Source organism: Periophthalmus magnuspinnatus, chromosome 2, assembly GCF_009829125.3.
Source record: "Periophthalmus magnuspinnatus isolate fPerMag1 chromosome 2, fPerMag1.2.pri, whole genome shotgun sequence".
In the NCBI taxonomy this organism is placed as follows: Eukaryota; Metazoa; Chordata; class Actinopteri; order Gobiiformes; family Gobiidae; genus Periophthalmus; species Periophthalmus magnuspinnatus.
The window spans coordinates 15,282,149-15,303,414 of NC_047127.1; the positions used below are offsets into that span (position 1 = coordinate 15,282,149).

Consider the following 21,266-nt stretch of genomic DNA (forward strand, 5'->3'; position numbering starts at 1 on the left):
CACCACAGCAGCGTGCCAAGGGGCGTCATCCATAGCCCCTCCCATGGCCTTTGGCTGCAAAAGAAAGGACATGGCTAACTCAGAGTCAGGGACAGAACAAACTCTCTGAGGTTGTATAGACAATGCCCTTCCATTAAATGTCTTTTTTTTTTTTTTTTTTTTACCTGCCTGGTTGTTTTGCACCGCTGTAGCTCTGGGTCTGGGCTCAGTGAACAGGCACTGGAGTCTGGACAAAGCTACAGGTCAAAGCTGCAGGTGGATTCATATGATCACAGAGGATCTGACAGATGCCATGCCTGAACAAACATCTCCATGTGGGTAAAGGTACGTGCGCTCTTGGGAATTAGGATGACGCTGGGAGGGCATCAGTGGCAGTATGGGACATCTTCAGATTGGGGCGTCCAAGCACATAAGTGCACTGCAAACAGAGGAAATGTGGCTGGTTACTTTACTGTACCAACACAGATCACACTTTATGATCAGAGCCACCATTGGGTAAAGTGCACATCGACATGAACAACAGCCCAGAGCCTAGAAAGGTCCACACCGACATGAACACCATGTAAAAGTGTATATGTGCTTTTGGGTACACAGACAGACGCGCTCTGGGTTCACTCTCTGGGTGCACTCTCTTGGTGCACGCTCTGGGTGCACTCTGGTTTCCAGGCGCACTGGCTCGTCTAAAAGGCAGACCCAGAGCTTATTACAGCAGGCCTATGTTTACAAGTCGCTGGACTCGTTGTGTCATGCAGTCTATCCTGTCATTAAACATAAGCAAAAGGATAAGCTCTTGGCTCCTCCCCTGCACACTGCTGCAGTTCATACAGATCACGTGCTCAAACCTGCTTAAAGTGACTGACCTCTACTCTGTGCATTGGATCTGAGTTTAATATGTTCTGAAACTGATGTCAATAAAACGTGAGATTGAAGTTGTTAAAACCTGCAATGATCATGTTTTAACAAATAACTTTCTATTTTTAACATAATAATTTCTCATAATAATGAAAACGCTGATAAAAATGTTTTACCCACGTTTATCAGTTTTAATCTCTTATGTTTGAGATGACCTACAACTACAGACTTTATACAGTCTATGGTACAAATGCACAGATCTGATCGGTCCTGATCGACCTTGACTTGAACGCGGTGCTGTAAACAGCTATTGTTTACAGTTTCAGCCTTAATGGGCCTACTAGCTAGCTCTATTGTTCTCTTTGTTTCTTTTTGTTTGCTTTGGGTCTGCAGATGGAATCATAGATCTGTGAGAGATTATGTCTCAGGCCTCCATTCCTGTTTAAGGAAGGATTGTCTTTCCTAACAAAAAAAACTTCTTTAACTCCCCTCTCAAACCATTTCTTTTCTCTGGCTCAGATCTGAACCTCACTATTGTCAAAGGAATGTTTATATAAATGAATAGTAAAAGAGCCAGTCCTTTGAACAGCTCTTTGAAGTTAACAGATCCAGAAATTTGAATTTGGATCTGTCAACTGGAAATTTGGATTTACCATAGACTGTATATATAAACCCTTCTTTATACAGTCTGCAGTATTATTTTACAATTTTAAGAATCAAAATAGGTTTCTTTTACAAGTTATTATTTTATTGAAAATGTAACATTTTTGGGTGCACCCTAAAAATGCTAGGTAATTTTTTTTCTACCCACTTGCTGGGTTAGGGCTGTTGTCTCAGTGTTGTGGGTGTTGTTGTAAAAAACAAATTAGTGTTAATATTTTGTACTCCATTTAAGTCCCTTTAACTTTATCTCACCAAACAACATAAGAACTTATTTGCAAATAAATATATTTATTGTTTCCATTGTAATCGTCATTTTGGACACATAGCAATCCTCCAGACTTCTGCCAAAACGGAAAACAAAAAACAGCATTTAACCGTTAAATGCCACCTCTGCATCGTGTCGTGCATAAACCTCCCGTTTAAAAAAAGAAAATAAAAATATATATTAAAAAATTATGCGTACCACTGATATACAGATCATATAAACAGGTGCATTGGTCACAAACCAATCAGAATTATAAATGGCTTCTCATACAAGACACAACATCAGATTTATACTTTTCTTTAAAAAACAAAAGAGGGTACAATTTGTCTTTTTACATCTGTACAGATTTTTTTTTTTTTTTTTTTTTTTAATAATTACTTTTCATAATTTCAGTTCCTACAGATAAAATGCATTCACATGCCATAGACTGTTTAGAATTCCTTATAGCCTAATTCCTTATAGTGGTCTAGTCCTGGTCTAGTCCTGATTCAGTCTTGTCGTCTGAGTTAATTCCAAGGTTTAATCTTTGTTTAGTCATGGTTTAGTCCCAGTGAAATCCTGGAGTAGTTTCAGTGCAGTCCCGGTTCTGTTCTGGCTTAGTCACCATCTCTTTGTTTTAAACAGCCTATGGGACACACTCATTCACAAAAAAACATTTGAGAACTTGAACCAACAGTTTTGTCATGGCAATTTTCAGAATCAGGCAATTGTATGGTGAAATTAACACTATACATTCATAAAATCCATCTTTTCTTGAGGACAATATTGTTATAAAAGGCAAGATCTAGCCTAAACAAGTGATGCAATTGAATTTAAAAGTTAATACATCGTACATACAACTCATCCGTACCAAAAAATAAAAAAATGTGCAAAGGAAAAGTGGAGGAATCAAAGCATTATAGTGATAGTGCATAATGGTATCGAGGTTTAACCAGTGCCAACAGAGGGCGCTATCCTCTGCAATATAAAAAACTCAATACAGTTTTATGAACGCGAGCTGTGACAGAGGGGTGCATAGGTGAATCAGCTTAAAATAAAGGAGTGTTCACGGTTTAAGTCATTTTTGGAGCGATTTTGTTAAAAGTAGCTGACAGAGTAGGGCTGGGCAAGCTGGTGTATATTACTATTTAAGAGCAGCTTTTTTCTGACAGTTATATTACTATTGCAAAATCCAACTTGTTGCATATTTTTGGACAATTAGACTGAACCATTAAAGCTACCATGTGTAATTAGATTGGCCCTGTCTCACATATCACCACTAGATGCTGTCTGATATGTGCCAGCTTTGGTCTGACAGAAGAAAAGTAGAGAGCACAGGTGAGCCGGAACAAAGGCCAGGAGAGAGGAGGGGGGAGGAGCCAGGCGATGGGAGGGGAACAGGTTTCACATCAGACATATTAATGGTAAAAAAAAACAACAAATAAACTTGTCTGTGTAATCACTCAGTCGTACAGGTATGATCCATACTAAAAGAAAAATATAAAATCTGTCAACTGGATAAAACGTAGGAGTGAAGACGTTTCGCTGCTCCTCCAAGCCGCTTCTTCAGATTACTGGTGGACACTGCCTTATATCTATTTGAAGGGAGGAGCTAACTGTGCCCGAGTCCTACTTAGCGTAATCATTCAAACCCCTAATGAGTGATTTCACACCTATCAGCATCCTGGCTAGCCCCATCATTTTCTTTGTTTTTGTCAAATAAACTTACAGATGGTAGCTTTAACTTGGCCATTATTAGTTGATTACATTTAATAAGTGCACAAAACAGGTCCAAATGTAAGGAGGATGGAGCTTCTTTGAGACTGCCCAGCCCTATGTCAAAATAAAGACAATTTGAACAGTCGTAGCGTGTAGTACCTTGTATATCATTCAATACAGGGTTCTTATTGGACAAAAGCGTCACGCAGCCAGAAAAAAAACGGCCAATCAGCTTTCAACTTCCTGTCCACTGATGTGTTTAAAATTGTTTTGTACAGTTATTAAGATATGATCAAGTTTAAAATGAACTGTTTCCTTCCAAGTATCGCAAAAGGCAAAGTGTTATTGGTATATTTTGTTTTGAAGGCAGAAGTAGCAGTTTTAAGCTGAGTGGAGGTCAGCTGTAACCGGGCAAAACGGTGCGAAGGCAGTTGTTTTTATTAAAGACACACTATGTAACTTTTCTGGCAGCAGATCCATCAGCTGCTTGTTTCCATGGAAATGTTACTGCTATGCCTGGAATGTTCCACAGTAGGACGTTAATCATCCATCTTGCATTTAGTCAATTACAGGTGTGTTAATTGTTGACAAATACCTTAAAAACACATTATAAAAGATTAATTCTACACTGCAAAACATTCTAGACAAAATAATGACATCTCTATGGAGACTAGCATTTGGGGCACCATCCACCAGAAAAGTTACACAGTGCAACTTTAAATCCAGGAGGCAAAACTGTAGACGCATTCTTACATTTGAACACTGCATTTGAAATAACAGAAAAAGGCACAAAGAAAGAGTGCGAGGAAGAAGAAGCAGGAAGTGGAGAGGAAGGAGGGATGGTAACTAGAACTGGAGCGGATCCAAGATGGCCGACAACACTTTTCAGTACGTCTAGAGCTGAGGCATTACTTTTTGATCAAGATTTCTTCAAGTACCATTGCATAATATTTATTTGAGTCACCAGAGGTCATGTTTTAAGCATATTTTACAATTGTGAGATAATAGCCTCCTCAAAGACATAATTTCAGTTGTGTTTTGTTTCATTCAAACTTTTAGATTTGACCAATTTCTTCTTTTATGGTTTGAAAATCAGGTTCTGTAGCTTTAATAGCAAGATAGTGACCTTGGTTTAGATTTGCGCTCGTACATTGCTTAGTTCTTAGTTTCTTTAGTAGTAACCTTTTTACAAATGGGTATCTAGCATTATCAAGTACCTTATAGTAAACAAAACCAAAGTACAGTACCTATTTAAAAAAAGCTGTACCTGATTGAAATGTGAAAACAGAACTAGTTCATTTTTAACTATTTGCAGTGGTTCAAAGATATTCCTCACTGCCTGTGCCTCAAGTCGGCATTAATATTAGTTGTGGCCAAAACCTTGTGAACATTTTTTTTTACTTATATATATATATATAAAATACATTTCTAGTAATGCAAATATTCACCCAGGCAACCATTCCAGTTCTAGTAACGCGTCCATCAAAAGTGATAAGCTTAAAACAGTGATTTGTGATTTCTACAGGAGTGCTTGGGGCATATTAAACAGGGAATCCTATTTGTGGGCATCTAAAAGTACCAATATGTAGAGGTCCTTTATTACACAAAATTGACTCTTGAGAGCTTTAAGCCATGTTATAATGCCTCAAAAACATACCCGGAGTTGTGTTTTGTTTCATTCACACATGTTTGAGTACTCCTTCATCATTTGTCTGTCTCTCCAAAGCTCAAAATGCTGTGTTCCACCTTGTGAGGTCATGGTAGTGGTAGTTTTCAAATTAGCAGCTACCTTTTACCTTTTGTTCAGTAGAGATTGACAATTCCAAGTCTGAAGTCATCCAAATGATTATAGTGAAGAGGTATGGAGTTTAAAAAGACATTGGAACACTTCCTGTATCACCACATATGACATCACAAGGTGGAACAGAGTGTTTTCAGTCTGAGAGAAGAACTCAGCTTAAATATGCAGGATTTGTGTGTTAAACATGTGTGAATGAAACAAAAACACAACTCCAGGAAACAACATTATAACATAGATCAGAAAATAGTGTAATATGGGCCCTTTAATGTTCCGACACCAACAAAGAGTTTTCCTTCTATAATACCCCCTTATTTCCTATCTGGTCGACTCCTTTTTAGCAGCTATAGATTTTTAAGGAGTTTACATTCTGGATTTAACGGCCACACAAACTGTAGGTCCGCAACGACGAGAGAGGAAAGACAAAATACAAAACAAACATTTAGGAGATTCTGATTTTTCTGGAGAAGTGTGAAACTCCTCCAGGTCTAAAATTAAGGTGCGAAGAAAGTCAAAAATATCTTAAAATATCTTCTCTATGGCGGTCTCAGACAAACAGAGACGAGGGAATACAGGCCTGTCACAATCATACCAGTCACTAGGGGGCAACAGAGACACATTAGTTGGTTTTATGAGCATTTGGCCCTAAACGTGTTGTAGTCCGTAGATAACTGCAGGATAGGGACAGAGGGTGCATATACATGGCCAGTAAAAATCTGGTATCTAGAGTAATCAGATAACCCAATACTTAGATCTGATTTTGGTGTTTACAGCACAAGAGACATCTGATCATCAAAAACACCTGATGACACATGCCAGTGGATCAGTAACTGTTGAATTTGGAAGACAAACTACCATGAATTTAAATAGTTCTTTCAATCTTGAACATTTCCTCTTTCAGTTTTGTTTTTACCGCATGGGTTTACCGATTTTTTGCATAATTTTCCTCATCAAAACCTGCACAGTGTGTACGCTCAAAGAAATCAGATAACTCACATAAGATAGAACTTAAATGGCAACTCCAGAAATTATGATTGGATTTTTGGTGTGCGTGTAAACGTAGCCAACATCTTTAAAGATGTCTGTCCCAACCCACAACTTTTTTAACGGATTATTTCTTTGGGGTATAAAGACTTAAAGTTTATTGGATAATTATCATTGTTAGTCGAATTGTGACAGGCCTGTAGCAGAGGCACCTCCTCCTGACAGTAGCGACTCCTAGTCCATAGGGGGCGCTGTGGGAGTAAGGCGGCTCGGGGCAGGCTGCAGGTCAAAGGTCAAAGGTCAAAGTCAATGTTAATGTACAAAGATGTGGCGCAACAGGTCATCAGCAGAGGGCCTCAGTTTGGTCTCCACAAAGATCCTCCGGAGGAACTCCCTGCAGTGATCGGACACGTGCGGAGGGAGCACCGGGTTCGTTGGCTGAGTTGCGATTTTAAAGATGGCTGCCATTGCCTCGAACTCTGCCCACGGGGGGCGCTGTGTGAGCATCTCCACCACGGTGCAGCCCACGCTCCTGTAGCAGAAGGGTAGTTAGGGTTTTAAACTATGGTGGCCCTCCATAGTCTAAAAGTCTCCACCTTAGTCTAAAAACAACCTGGATTATACATTTGCATTTTAAAATCACACTTTGTTGACCAATGCATCATAATAAACATTTAAAAGTAACAATACTGGAAAAAAGGACTGTGCAAATTAAATATAGGCAATAAACACATCTTATCTTTGTATCCTTTGTGATTTTATACCTGTGTGCAATTTGTGTTGTGTCTCTGTTTTGCTGCTAGACAGCAAAATCTATCAATCAAAATGTATCAGACTAAATTACTCAAATCAAAATGAGAAGTGCTACCATAGTCTTCCCAAAATCTATGGGAAACACTGGGTACACATATATCGGTGTAATCCCTCAGGCGTCCAGATGGGGTCGATAGCAGAAGAAAGCTAAATTCTGTAACTGGACTAAAGCATTTAGGAGTGAATGTTGGGCTCATCTGCTCCAGTCAGAACTGAAGAAGTCACTACCTCCAACAATGACAATGGCAATGACGGTCACTCATCCAAGAGGCTTCTTCAGTTCTGACAAACTGTGTTCAATCACAAAAGAAATTTTTGTTCTGTCAACTGGACAAAAGTTTTTAGGACTGAACACTTACATCTTGTTTCTAAAAGTAGTATTTATTTAAAGGCTTAAAATCTTTAAGCCCTTTACAAACAGTGCACCCAGGTGATCTCTGGGGCATTTGAGCTAACAGAGCTCGAAGCTAACAGAGGAAATAAACTAGTTCTAGCAGTGCAATAAGAACTGTGCTTTGTTTACTGTGTAATTATTTGTGTCCAATGTGAAAAAGGATAATGTTTTTTTTTTATTTTCTGTGGATTGTGTAGCTCTTTGAGGAACAGATGTAAGGAACTGTATTATGCGTGAAACTATCCACGAGTGGGCGTGACTTCTGATCAGGCATGGATCCCTCTGAAGTGCATGTTTGTAAAGGGCTTGATATGAGCCGCAGTACGTATAACAGTATATTAGAGTGTCAGTACCAGATGTCTGCTTTGCGGCCATAGCCTTCTCCGCTGATCACCTCCGGGCTCATCCAATATGGCGTCCCGGTGACCGACTTCATCCCTGTTCCCGACAGACAGATGGTCTGAAGACGACGACTCGCCCCAAAGTCGCCCAGCTTCACGTTCCCCACAGAGTCTCGCAGGATGTTCGCTCCTACAAAATATACACATGTTAGCACTGTGCATAGGTCTGTCACAGTAACAAACTGAAAGTATAGAAAATAATAATACTGAAACTAGCATGCTAGCTGTTGTTGGCTTTACTTTAATAACTTTGGACCACTGCAAAGTGTTAAAAAATGTGGAAAAACAGAACTAGTTCATTTTAAAGATGATGACAAATCAGGTAGAGCAAGAAGTTAGACTGTATTGTGGTTTGATTAAAAACTAAAACTATGAAATTTTATCAGATTCAGTCGCTTATAATGGTGATAAACTTGGGTGTTTTAAAAGGTACAGTATGTAACTTTTTGGTAGGTGGCACGTCACCTTCATGATTCCATTAAAATAGAAAAAACATACTTTGGAACATTCTTCATAGATATAGATATAATATACTATGCTACACTGTGGGAGATTATAGCCAAAGGAACAATATTTCCACAAAAACAAACAGGAAGAGTCCCTCCTCCAGGTTAAATAAGAGTGTGGTTTGTGGAGATGCAAGAGGGCATAGAGTAAGGAAGGACATGAGTCATAGTGCAAAAAAAAACCCAAAACAAAACAAAATTATAATTAATTATGTTGTCCTTTTGTGTTTCAAACCTTTGATGTCCCTGTGCACGATCATGTTGCTGTGGAGATACGACACCCCCTCCAGGATCTGTCGGGTATAGCGCCGTGTCACGTTTTCTGTCAGTGCACCGTATGACTTCAGCTGGTCCTTTATCGAGCCCTGAAAATGGACACACAAATATTAAAACACATATTCTTTACATCAGTGTTAACCATTTTGATTTTGTTTTAGTCTTTTATCTGAAATGTCTCATGAACACTTTATAATATTTGCACAAAACTGGACACTTTATAACACCGGTCACTTTAATAAGTCATTTTCGCACTGTTGTTGTATATATTTTCTACCTTTAAGTATTTGATTTGATTTTTTAAGCATATCTTTTTAACTTTGTGCATGCTCTTATTTGTATTTGTATTTATTCAGTGTGTTTTATGTTGCACTTTATCACCGAAGTAAGTTCCTAGTTTGTGAACTGTGTTCACAAACGATGGCAATAAAAGGATTCTGATTTTTGATTCTGAAATGATTTAGTCAAAATTTTGTCAATTAATTCTTTCTGGTTTTGCCAACATAAATAATGTCATGACCACCCACCCTCCTATAGTCTGTGCTCAGTCTGTGCTTAGTCCGTGGTCAGTCGACTAATAGCTAGTCAACCACATTCATTCATTTATGTTTACTTTTCATTTATTAAATTATTCAAGTTATTTATTAAATTATTCATTTATTCAAGTTCTTTTAACTGACAAAACTATCCACCAGTTTTCAGCAAAAATTATGTTTTTTTTCCCCAATTCAATTCGTGTTTTTTATACAGCACATTGAAAACAAGCTGACCAAAATGTTTCCAAATGTTTTTTAGTCATTTATCTTTTGTTTTTATTTAGTTTTTGTCAGCCAAAATATTCACTTTAATTATACTGCACAATTTACAATGCTGCACAGAAAACTAGGGCTGTAGCAATTAATTGACTGGTCGACTATAAAACCTAATCTTATACAAAAATTAATTATTCACATTATTAAAACTCCCACAAACAACGACTCATTTTAGATGTACATTATTCGTAAATATTGTGTATTTAGAAGTCAGCATATTTAAATCTTTATTTTGTTACAAATTTTGATTTTCAAAAGATATTTCTAATAGAAATAATCATTTGACTAGTCGACAAGTAAAATAAACTCTAAACATTAAAAAGTAAGTAAGCTGTACCAGTGCTCATAAAAATAATAACATTAACATACAACAACATAACACATTGTTAACATAACAACAAATCTATGAATCAACGAGATTAACTTTGTGTTTGTTATAAAGAGTTGAGCACTGACCCCCGGCATGTACTCCATGAAGATAGAGAGAGTGCGCTCCATGGAGTCACGCAGGCAGCCGTAGTACTGCACTATCCGCTCATGGCACAAGTTCTTCAGCAGCTGGATCTCACACTCCAGAGCACTCACCTCCTGAAGGAAAACACAGTAACATTAATGTTATCAGACCTAACTTTGCTGATACTACTGCTACTACTAACACTACTATTGTTACTACCAACACTACTAGAATAGAATGCATTTATTGTCACTATACCTATGTACAACACCATACACATGCACAGCGAGATTAAAAACAACCCTCCAATACAGACATGGGACACTTACAACACAGTATAACTAAAATAAATAAGTAAGTGCTAGTGCCAGACATTAAAACATTAAAACACCCCAGACTACAACTCTCAGTCAAACAAAATTTACAATTACCCGGTAGTAAATACTGCAGAGTCACATACTGCACTTGATCAATTATTGCACTGTGATAAATATTGCACTGTGTTAAATATTGCACTGCATTAAATATTGCACTCAGTCAAACATATTGCACTGTATTAAATATTACACTCAGTCAAACATATTGCACTCAATGAAAAATATTGCACTATATTAAATATTGCGCAAGTCAGAGGTCAGTGCATACGTGAATTAAAAAAGGTTATGGCACTAGCGAAAAAACTTTTTTTGAGTCTGGTGGTCCTTGCTTTGATGGATCTGTAGTGCCTCCCCGAGGGCTACTACTGCTACTACTGATAGTACATTTCCCTAAAGAACAAAATATCCTTTCTTCTTATACAAAAATCTTGTTGTGTCTGTAGTTTAGATTGCTACACACGTTTTGAACACTTATTAGAAAAATGTTGGGGTTTTTTTTGCAAAACTGTGCACCTGAATCCCCAACCACATAATGATACCAGTGCAATAATCTGCTGAAGAAAATTTAGACAGTAAACGATAATATTTAAACTACCCAATACAACTCCCTGACACAATAACCTTAAAGCAGGATTATCACAAAAATCCAGTCCCAAATGTACATAACTGTGTTGCAGTAAATAAAATGAAAAAAATGAAAGATTTAAAACTTTAAAACTACAACTTTCTAGAGGTGGCACGTCCTCTGCATGATTCCATGAAGTTAGAAAGTTTTTCAGTACAATAAAAACATCCAAATGCTTTATTTGGTCTAAGTTTTTGTCTAAAAAGTTACATACTGTGGCTTTAAGTAGTTTGGATCTATGATAAGTTATGGAAGTTATTTATTCAACCTTTTCCCACTCACAAAGCAAACACAAGCACAAAGAGAAAGTACCCAGAACAATTGAATAAGTCAATATGGTATTTTGATACCCTGATTGTGTCTCTTGCTTCTCACCTTGCTGGTCTCGGGGCTGTCAGGGTCAAACTGCACCTGCTTCACAGCGAGCTCTCTCCCGGTGTCTGCGTCGTAGCAGAGGTAAACACGACCGAATGCTCCCTGACCCAACAGCTTCCCCAGGCGCCAGTTTGTGGGTGCGCGAGGAGCTGAAAACAGAGAGGACAGTCACGACTTGTGACAGTGTCTAACCTTTATGATGCCACAAATATTTTCCTTGCTGCTGTGTCTGGTTGGTTTTCATTTGGGAATGATGATTGTTTTATTTTCTCAACTGGGACAGAAGTTGCTCATTCTCTTATTCCCATCCTCTACGTGTCAGATGCCCTTCTGTCCTCTTGTATGCCTGTGTCAGATGCCCTCCCGTCCTGGTTTAGTCTTTGTTCTTGTTATTGGTGGTCTAAGTTACCACCAAAGTGTCTCAGTGAACAAAACTTTTCAAATTTGTCAGTTTGTATAGGACACTCACAGCGGCTGGGTGGGCTGATGTCCATGACTGACAGTGTGGGGGCGGCGCTTGTATTGGGTTCAATGTCACTTCCTCTGCGTGTCCTGCGGGAGGCGCCGTCCTCCGCGTCGGGGCTGAACACGCTGCTTCCGCTGCTGGTGCTCGGGGACTGGTCTGTGGGGCTGAAACTCACTGGAGACCTGAAGCCATGAACCTGTGTCCTCCGAGCTCGAGGAAACGTCTTCCTCCCTGAGACACAAAACATAATTTTATTGAATAGTTCATGTTCTATAATTATATCATGTCATAATTTCAGATGGAGGGCGGGGCCTATATAACTCTGAGTGAGTCACTTTTTTTTTTAAAGAAATCTCCAAACTTATGATCCACAAATGCTGAACCTTATTATTTGTTTGGGATTGGCTCCACAATCTTGCAATATTAATCTTATGGCCTAAAGTTCTTTTAACAGTTGGGGTTGAATAATGACACCACTTCCTGAAGCCATTAGTTTATGTTGAACGTAAAAAATTATATTTTTGTCAGGTGGAGAACCTCAGTGTTTTAGTTTGTTGCTTTGGCCAATATTGCTAAGGCAGCTGTGATCAAAATACACACACAACTGTATTATTTCCTAAAAACACCTGGAACATTTCAATCTTTTGAATTCTGCAAACCAAAAAGTAGCTAAAACTAGCTATAGCTCACATTAGCAGAGCGTAAACTTACCGTCACTGTAGTCTTGAGGGCTAAAGGGAACACCGTAGCGCCGTGGATACGTGCCTCCTTTCCCTGATTTCTCAAACACCGGGATGTCGTACTCTGAAGTAGAAAAATAAACTAAACAGCATAAATTTTAGGCTCCAACAATTTTAAATGCAAGATTGAAAAATGAACTGCTAAACTAATCCAAAAATCCCAAGCATTTCAGAAGGTCTGAACTACAGGGTTATCAGCTTTTACACAGAATAAGACCCCAAGGAGACACAGGGACATTTAGTGACCAAAGACAAACATGATGACCACTCCGTCATGTCTTATTTACCCAAACTCATTTCGCTATGTTTAGTGCAAATTTCATGTAACATTATTCTACCATATATCCTTATATTAGATAGATTAGATAGATTAGATAGATTAGATAGATAAATAAATAAATACTTTATTAATCCCCAGCCAGGGAAATTCACCATTTATTATTATTATGATTTTTGTAGAAAACATACCTGGGAAATCTTGATGGTTGTCTGGGTAACTCTGTGCTCGTGGCATCCTTGACTTTGGGTAATCACTGAATGAAATAAAATATAGTTTATAATACGAGTAAATTTGTATTCTTATGTTTATACAGTGAGTTGTAAAAAGTTCTGACCTGTCGAGTGGACTGTCTAGTGATGGACAGCTTCCAGACGCAGAGTTCTCCGGACTGCTCATCGAGAGAGGATCCAACATCTGAGACACAAAACAGAAATTCAATAACAATATATCCATAATATCCTTGAGACTATTCATGCCTATAACATCATAAATGTACCTGGTCCATGCTCTCAGGGATGAACTCTCCTTCACTGTTGATGCTGGTGAAAGAGCCATTTCTCGCCACCTGCTGGAGAGCATCGGGAATGTAACCGGGAGGAGGAGAGCTGCGGTCTGACTGGGAACCTGCAGGGAAGTACAAAGAAAATAGTTTGAGTCATTATTAGTGATGTAAAGAGGACTTGATATGGCAATGAGTTTTCAAACTGTAAAATATATCTGATTTATTCTGTAATCCAAAGGGAACACACTATGTAAAATAGCCTTAAATAAGCTTTTACCAATGTTGCAACAGTGTTTCTGTAGTAGTCTGTACTTATTTGCAATTATTCAAAAAAATACTAGGTTTCAAAAATGTCATAGCATTTTTCCTAATATAAAAAACAGTTATCCATCTACCCATCTATCTATCAATCAAACTGGAACTTATTTGTAAAAGAAACAAAACTACTGATACAATTGTACACAATTTATAAGCAGAAATTATAACTCATAAAATTGCAAACTTAGCAATATGTTTCGGCATTTATACATTATGGGCTTTTGGCAATGTTTGACATTCATCCAGGTGTTAGAATAAAGTCCTGTATTTCTCACCGATGAGCGCGAGCATGTTTTTGTCTGTGCCTCTGAAGCCAGTGTTGTCCAGCTCCTCTTGAGACGGCAGCAGCTCCATGTTTGACAAGGAATTCTGGAGAAAAAAGCAAAAACAAGATTTATGTTTTGTTGAGTGATTTTTACTAACGTTTTCTTTCAGATATATTTATCTCAAGACCTGGGAGTGCAGCACTAGGAGAATCTTCAGGCTCTTCATGTGAACGCTTCGGTCCAGCAGCTCCACAGCTTTGTCCAGGTCGTCCTGCGTCGTCAGTGGGATCACCAACTGCAACAGAAAACAGGATACTTACAATTACATACATGAATAATATCATTTCTACAACTTTGTCCAGAAATAAATAAAATAAACTCAATAAGGCTACAAGAGTAACTGCAGAGAATACTGCATTTCAATAGTTAAAATAAGAAAGTACTGTCCACTTCGAGACCTAAATGTCCATGTGTCTTCACAGGGTCTTATTCTGTGTAAAAACTGCTAACCCTGTAATTTAGATCCTCTGTACCATATATTCACTGTCCCTCCTCTGTACCGTATCTTCACTGTCCCTCCTCTGCACCACATAGTCACTGTCTCTCCTGTGAATGCTTAATAACATCATAATACCTCATTGTTGGTGTAGTGAAGGTCCATGTTTTGACCAAAAGCCACTTTCGCTTTGTCTCGGAGTTCGTCCAGTTTGACCGGTCGAGGAAACTGTAGAATCCTGCATAAACAGAGGTCAAAGTTTAAAGGTTAAAAGGTCAAAGAGACAGCCCTGACCCCACAAGCTTTAAATGTTAGAAAATCTTACCTCTTCTCCCCTTTGAACTCAAACTTTACCCGAACGTCATTCTGTAAAAAATGCACATAAAACAATGTATGTAATGTGTGTAATAGTTTGTAGCATGGTTCATTATTGCCCCAGTCATAATACAATTACATTTTTTAAAGTATCTGAATTTGTCCATTATTTTATTGATACATTATTTGGGTGGTTGATTTTAAAGCAACACTATGTAACTTTCTGAGGGTGGCACATCATCTGCAAGATTCCATGGAAATAAAGAGTTAAAACTATACTTCAAAAATGGAGATATGTTTTATGTCATACTGTGAAAGATTAGAGCAAAATAGGAATGACATTTCAATGGAAATAAGCCATGTTTGTGGAGACGTACTCTGCTCAGAGTAAGAATGCATGTTTAAAAAAAATGAAAAAGCATGTTTTTACTTTTTAAGTAAAAAGTTACATCCTGGGGCTTTAACCTTTACTTGAGCAACTGTGCGGATGAATTACTTCCACAGCAATAATATTATTTTGAAAAATTTGTTTTAACCTGATTCATTGTCATTTTGTCATCCCGTCATTTTTTGCTGACCTGGTTTTTGGGCGACGAGGCCTTGGGTTTGCCCAGGTCTGATAGGAACATGGCAGGTCGGCTGGAGCGGTGCAGTTCAGCCAAGTCCTGCATGATTGACTTCAGCACCTCCTGCTCATCTGCAATTATAAAAAGGTAATCACATCAATAACAGAGATTCAAACAGAGATAGAGCAGTAAAATCTGTGGGCCTTACCCATCATTGTGGAACGGCGGTTGACCCAGGACTCCAGGACAGAGGAGTCTCCCATCAACGGGATCCTGTCTCCTGAAAAACACAAAAACAGTGAACCTCCAACAACAACCGCAGCTGTAACCATAACATTCTACATTTAATTCACTAAAAAAATACAAGCACTGAAATAAGGCATTTTAGTCATTTAGTCGATTAACTGGTAAATGGTGTCAGTTGACCAAAATATAGGCCACATTAGTCGACTAATCAGAAAGTTAGAGAGTGAGTGAGGTAGCCAAAGATTTGGGATTTTTGGGGGATTTGTGTAAAAAGGCAGATTAAACTTAATCTGTGCTTGTATAAATGCATTGTTTCTTAGCAGTACATTGGCATGAAAACCCACCTATTTGTAGTCTTTTGCGTGAAGTTTGGGTAAGATACCGAAAGGTAATACTTGATCTTTTGCCACGCCCCCTTTTTAGTCGACTTATCGATTAGCAGGACATGTCTTTAGTCGACCAATAATTTATTTATATAGACAACTACAGCCATATACAGGAAGGTATTCAAGTAGAAAAAATGGTTTCCACACTGCATCAAAATTTTGTTAGAATTATAAGTAATACCAGTGTAAAATCTACCCATAAGATGATATTGGTGAAATAAATAAAGCTGACATATTATTCTCTTAACATGTCAGTCAGTGCAGATAGTTAATAATTATGCGCGTTTTATGACAATACCAGAATGCTGACACAAATGCGGATTGGAGTAAACTATAAACAAATATCTCCAAGTGACATGTATCCATATGACATCGTATTAGATGTTTTTGTTTTGCTGCAGAGCGAGTTTGAGAGGCCGGAGTGTGACCCGCAGCGGCCCGTCACTCACAGCGGACTGACAGCCACAACACTGCACTTGTTATGGCCTCATTAGCGCCTAATTACCGCTCAATGACGCGTTTGTACTCGCTCACAACACCCCACAACCACTAAACAGCGTATTTCACCTTCAATATTCACGTACATGTTTAGTAAATAACGTATAGTTTAGAAATATGACCAAAAACACAGCAAATGCGCCGAGCTAAGAGGCTAATCTGAGTTCCGTATACAGGGAAGTTGTCAAGCTAAGCTAATGCTAACGACACTCAAACGGCAGTAAAAGCACCAGAACGAATGCTTTGGATAATCTGGTGAATGTGAGGACTCTTCGTGCATTTACCTGGATGTTGTGTGGGTTTGCGTGTTAATCCCTCATCCACAGGGCCGGTGACAGAGGCCCCGGGCCCCGCGGACAGAGGCGCACACAGCCGCACACAGAAGCAGAAGTTTGGCCCCGAACTTCACTCGAGTCCCGCTGGGCCACGACGAAGAGGCCCAGCCGTGGACGCTCAGACCCGGCTATAATCCTCCAGGACAGAGCCGCAGCGGGGTCCCGACAAGTCCAGCCGAGTGTCAGGGGTTTGTGGGGCTGCAGTGGGACCTAAGCGCTCATTTGGATGCACTTTTGTGCCTTGTTTGTGACTGTGGAGCTTCGCTGCGCGCTGGCTCCAGCTGCGTCAAGCTGACATGACATTTACGACTGGAAGAAGTAACACCAAAATAAGAGCATAAAAGTCATCATTACCAGAGACTACAGTCATTACCCAGGTGCAATAGTCGGTTATAAACAAATTTTCTGCCGAAAAGTACACAAGCTGGCGCAATTTCTGAACTAATTTATTAAAACAGAAATGCTTGCTCTAAGACCTAAAATCTTGACAAAATCTTGAACCTCAGAAACAAATGCAAATGCTTAACCAAAAATACACGTGACTAAAAAAAAGTGCTGGAATGTATTAACCCTATCACAAGACCATAGAAATGACCCCAAACCATCTGTTGCCATGGCAACGGAATATAGACAAGTTCAAAAGGAGATCATGTTAAACGTTTTGTTTGAAAGAAAATATGTTTTAAAATCGTATAATCAACTCTATGAATGTTAGATACACTCGACCAAAATGTATATTTATTTCTTTTTATTTTGTGTTGCCAAATCTCTGCGCCGTTTTGACCTGTTTACGTCCTTGCGTCACTTCCGGTTAGTGTAGAATTTTCATAACATCAGAGCAGAGCAGCTCAGGCTAACGCTGCGGCTTTTGTGAATAAATCCTCTCCAAACGGACACAGAAACACAATGTCAGATACGGTAAGATCCGCTTTTACACCGTCCCAGACGCTTTACTATACGATCAAGCCTGTAATTACTCACCATTTTCCGTTAGATCGTGTTGGACGTGCTATCGGCTAGCTTCAGGCCTAGCGTTGTATTATTAGCTTAGCAGCATGTTTACAGCAGTTTCTGGTAAATTTGTAATGACAGACTATTTTATTGTTATTAGAAAGGAACCTTTGTAGTGTCCTAGATGATATATAAAATGTAGTAGTACATTTTCTGTTATTTGCTGATCGTTGCCCAGTGTTAAATAGATGTGAAGGCTTGTGTAGCTACTTTCCGTTCATCAGACCATTTGCTATTATTCAACAATGTGGTAGTATTCTTTAGCCTTTTATGGTGTTGTATTCATGTTTTTATGTTAAAGTCCAGCTAGGGACGGACATAGAGAATTAGCCTTGGCTGAAATGTTGTAGCGTGAAACATGCTTGTTAAATAGACCTAAATAAATAAATAAAAATGTTACAGTGCCTCTTCTGTATATTTATTCCGACAGGAGGAGACTAAACCATCCAGCCAAGACGGAGGGGACAAGAAAGATGGAGAGTACATTAAATTAAAAGTGATCGGTCAGGTACGACATGTTTATGACTAAGGCTTGGGTGTGCACTTATGTTTTTTGTCACATTCACTTGACAAAGACTTTGCTCTCTCTAATTCTCTTATAGGACAGCAGCGAAATCCACTTTAAGGTGAAAATGACAACACATCTAAAGAAGTTGAAGGAGTCGTATAGCCAGAGACAGGTAATGATTAACCGAAATCTGACAATTGCAACCATGTGCTGTACTTCTTATAAACATATATACATATACATATATGTAAAGCTGGAGGATATGGCAGGATAAGGTAAACGAAGAGATCTGAAGCAGTTATTTTTTATTTCTTAATGCCAACTCATCTTCATCATCACGTGCGTCTTCATCATCATGTGCGTCTTCATCATCACATGCCTAGATGACGATGCACCTCAAAGCGCATTGGTTTTAAGAACTATAAAATAAGTAAGCATATCGGAGTGCATCAGAGCTCTTCTTTCACCTAGAAAGTTTATATGCCCACTCAGGATCTCTGAATAGCACCTGATTGTCATGTCACTTAGCGGTGATCCAGCGAGTGCCCCAACTATATATTCCCAGTAAAACATTATTCAGTTTTTTATCTCCACTTGACTGATCAAGGGTATTGATTGTATGTATTTTGTCTTATTAAAAGTGCATATAAATGCCTTCAACAATTATTCCCTAAATGCCATAAAAATGTTTTCCTCCAAAGTCTGAACTCCAAACCACATGCTTTTATTGACAGAGGATTGGCTGTTGTCCCAAAATGATCATTGACCAATAGAAATGACTAAATGTCAATCTTGATTAAATTTGATTATTGATTGCATACCCTTACCTATACTGTTACTACTAAACTTAAATTATCGGAGGATGGAGGAAGATAGATTTCTTTTGGCATTAAAAAAAAGTTAAGAATCCAAAGTTTCCCATTACACATACTCTATTAAATGTTAAAAAAAAAATTTTTTTGTAATACATTTGTTATAGCCTAACTGACCCATGTGTTCTGTCTTAGGGCGTTGCAGCAAGCGCATTAAGATTTTTGTTTGAGGGGCAAAGAATCGCAGATAACCAAACTCCAAAAGAGGTAAGCATCCGTTATAATTTTAGTAGTATCATAATTTGGTAGTCTAGTATGTAGTTATTTTCTATTTCATTTTGTAAATCTTTGGGTCAGATAGAGCAGAGGATGCAGGGGAGAGGGTCTGATGGAGCAGAGGATGCAGAGGTTTAAACGTGTTGCTTGTATCTTGTTGCAGTTGGGGATGGAGGATGAAGATGTGATCGAGGTTTATCAGGAACAGACTGGCGGACTCTGGAACAATTAATTTTCCCCATCACCTTTTCCCACCTTTTTTCTTAATTTTGTATTTTATTTTGTATGTATTATGATGTACCTTTTGTTTATTTTCAAACCATCTGCATCAGCGTATCTCCAATCAGGGCTTTGGAGAGAGACATCAAAGGAATGAATCAAGCAATACATTGTTTTTTCTCTACAAATTTTCCAGACTATTCCTCACCTAAAGGACTGTAGACTTGGACTGGAATAGAGCTGCTTTGCTGGGTTGCTTTTTCAAACTTGCTGGAAGAAAATTGACAATAATTATTACCAGATTGTTACATTGTGTTTAGTTAGAATATTTACTTTTTTTTAAATTGGCTGTTAACGTTTTGAAGGAGAAGTATAGATTTCCATCTTTTCCGTTGAATCTGCCCAAGAACATGCAAATTAGAACTCATCAACTTTAAACAGTTTGCAGTGTTCCGAAGTTATTCCTCACTTACCTTATGAGCATTCAGAGCATCCTAATTATTCACCACAGTGAGGTTATAAGAGCAGAATTTGCTGTCATAGTAAAGCTAACAACAAGCATGCATTGTTGCACTTCCTGATTAGATGCAGACGGTACACGGCAGACTTATTTTGACCTCAAGAGCTGCTTATAAAATATATCTGTACTGGGGCAAGACACATTTTGCTCAAATACGTGAGACAAATTAGGTACAGGGTCCATAATTTCTGTAATCTAGTCATTTTTATGATAATTTTGTTCAAATAATGTAAAGTACTTCTCCTTTAAAATTATTTTTATAGCTCATTTTCAAAATAAAAGCCCGCATTTCTGTTCTGCCGTACCTCTGTGTTTCTTATAAACGGGTAAATTGGCTGCTATAGTTAATGTTTGGGCTTTGCTTTTCAACATCTATTAAAATAACATTGTGATGGTTGTGTCCATAATATTCCTTCTGTAGTTTGCTGCTAGATGTTATAAGTTGTCACCTGTTTATATTTGCTTTGTTTTAAAATTCGGGACACGTGTTTTGCATACAGCTTGAATAAGTTATCTTGAAGTTATCCAGAAATGGTATAATCTACATGTTTCAGGGTGTAATTTAATTTCTGTTTTGGCTGCAAAGTTGACTTATTGTTCTGAAAAAATGTGATAAAGTTTACAAAAAATTCAAAAACAAAATCTTTTATATTATTTTTCTCACAATATCAACAGTGGATTTTCTGAGAGGCTTTGTACATTGTAATGTCCCATCTCGCTCCAGTTCAACACTGCATTCATCTACTTGTACAAATCCATGTATTTATCATGTCTGTTCAACTCTTTGGTCGCTTTTTAACTGTGTTACTTGTATATGTGTGATACTATTAGACAGAATTTCTCATGTAACTTTGTATCTTGTCATTTATATTTAAAAATAGAAATTCATTTTGGAGAAAAACTAACCTCAATGCCCATCAGCTTACAGATTTGTGTTGGACCAATCAAAACTTCTGTATCAATCTAGCGACAGGCAAATTGATTGACAGTCTATTCTGTTTAGTCTGCTAATGCTATTATGCTAACCCAATTTTAGCCACTAATTAAATCTTAACAGACAAATTTAGAGGCGTATGGATGGATTTCGTAGTAAAATTGGCTGAGACCGAATTTGCTAAAATACATAATTATTCCATATTTCATAGGCGTTTGACGTAAACCACAAGGATGACACATTTTTGATCGTAGAAAGTTGTTTGGGAATTGAATAATA

General features: G+C 38.1%; 2 protein-coding genes across 2 annotated transcripts; one reads left to right on the forward strand and one right to left on the reverse strand.

Annotated features, from left to right (window-relative positions):
• Positions 1–1,783: 1,783 nt before the first annotated feature.
• On the reverse strand, positions 1,784–17,052 carry map3k2 (mitogen-activated protein kinase kinase kinase 2). Its single transcript, XM_033981042.2, has 17 exons — positions 16,657–17,052; positions 15,451–15,522; positions 15,255–15,373; positions 14,687–14,727; positions 14,500–14,599; positions 14,053–14,160; positions 13,875–13,968; positions 13,276–13,403; positions 13,114–13,193; positions 12,968–13,032; positions 12,471–12,563; positions 11,763–11,990; positions 11,294–11,442; positions 9,919–10,050; positions 8,610–8,739; positions 7,821–7,998; positions 1,784–6,792 (listed from the first exon to the last, which is right to left on the reverse strand). Exons 2-17 carry the CDS (start codon positions 15,503–15,505, stop codon positions 6,573–6,575), a joined length of 1,920 nt encoding a protein of 639 aa, XP_033836933.1. The 5' UTR covers positions 15,506–15,522; positions 16,657–17,052; the 3' UTR covers positions 1,784–6,572.
• A 454-nt stretch (positions 17,053–17,506) lies between these two features.
• sumo1 (small ubiquitin like modifier 1) lies at positions 17,507–20,902 on the forward strand. The gene is made up of 5 exons (XM_033979424.2): positions 17,507–17,625; positions 18,149–18,226; positions 18,321–18,398; positions 19,234–19,305; positions 19,478–20,902. The coding sequence occupies exons 1-5, from the start codon at positions 17,614–17,616 to the stop codon at positions 19,544–19,546; spliced, it is 309 nt and encodes a 102-aa protein (XP_033835315.1). The 5' UTR covers positions 17,507–17,613; the 3' UTR covers positions 19,547–20,902.
• Positions 20,903–21,266: the final 364 nt, after the last annotated feature.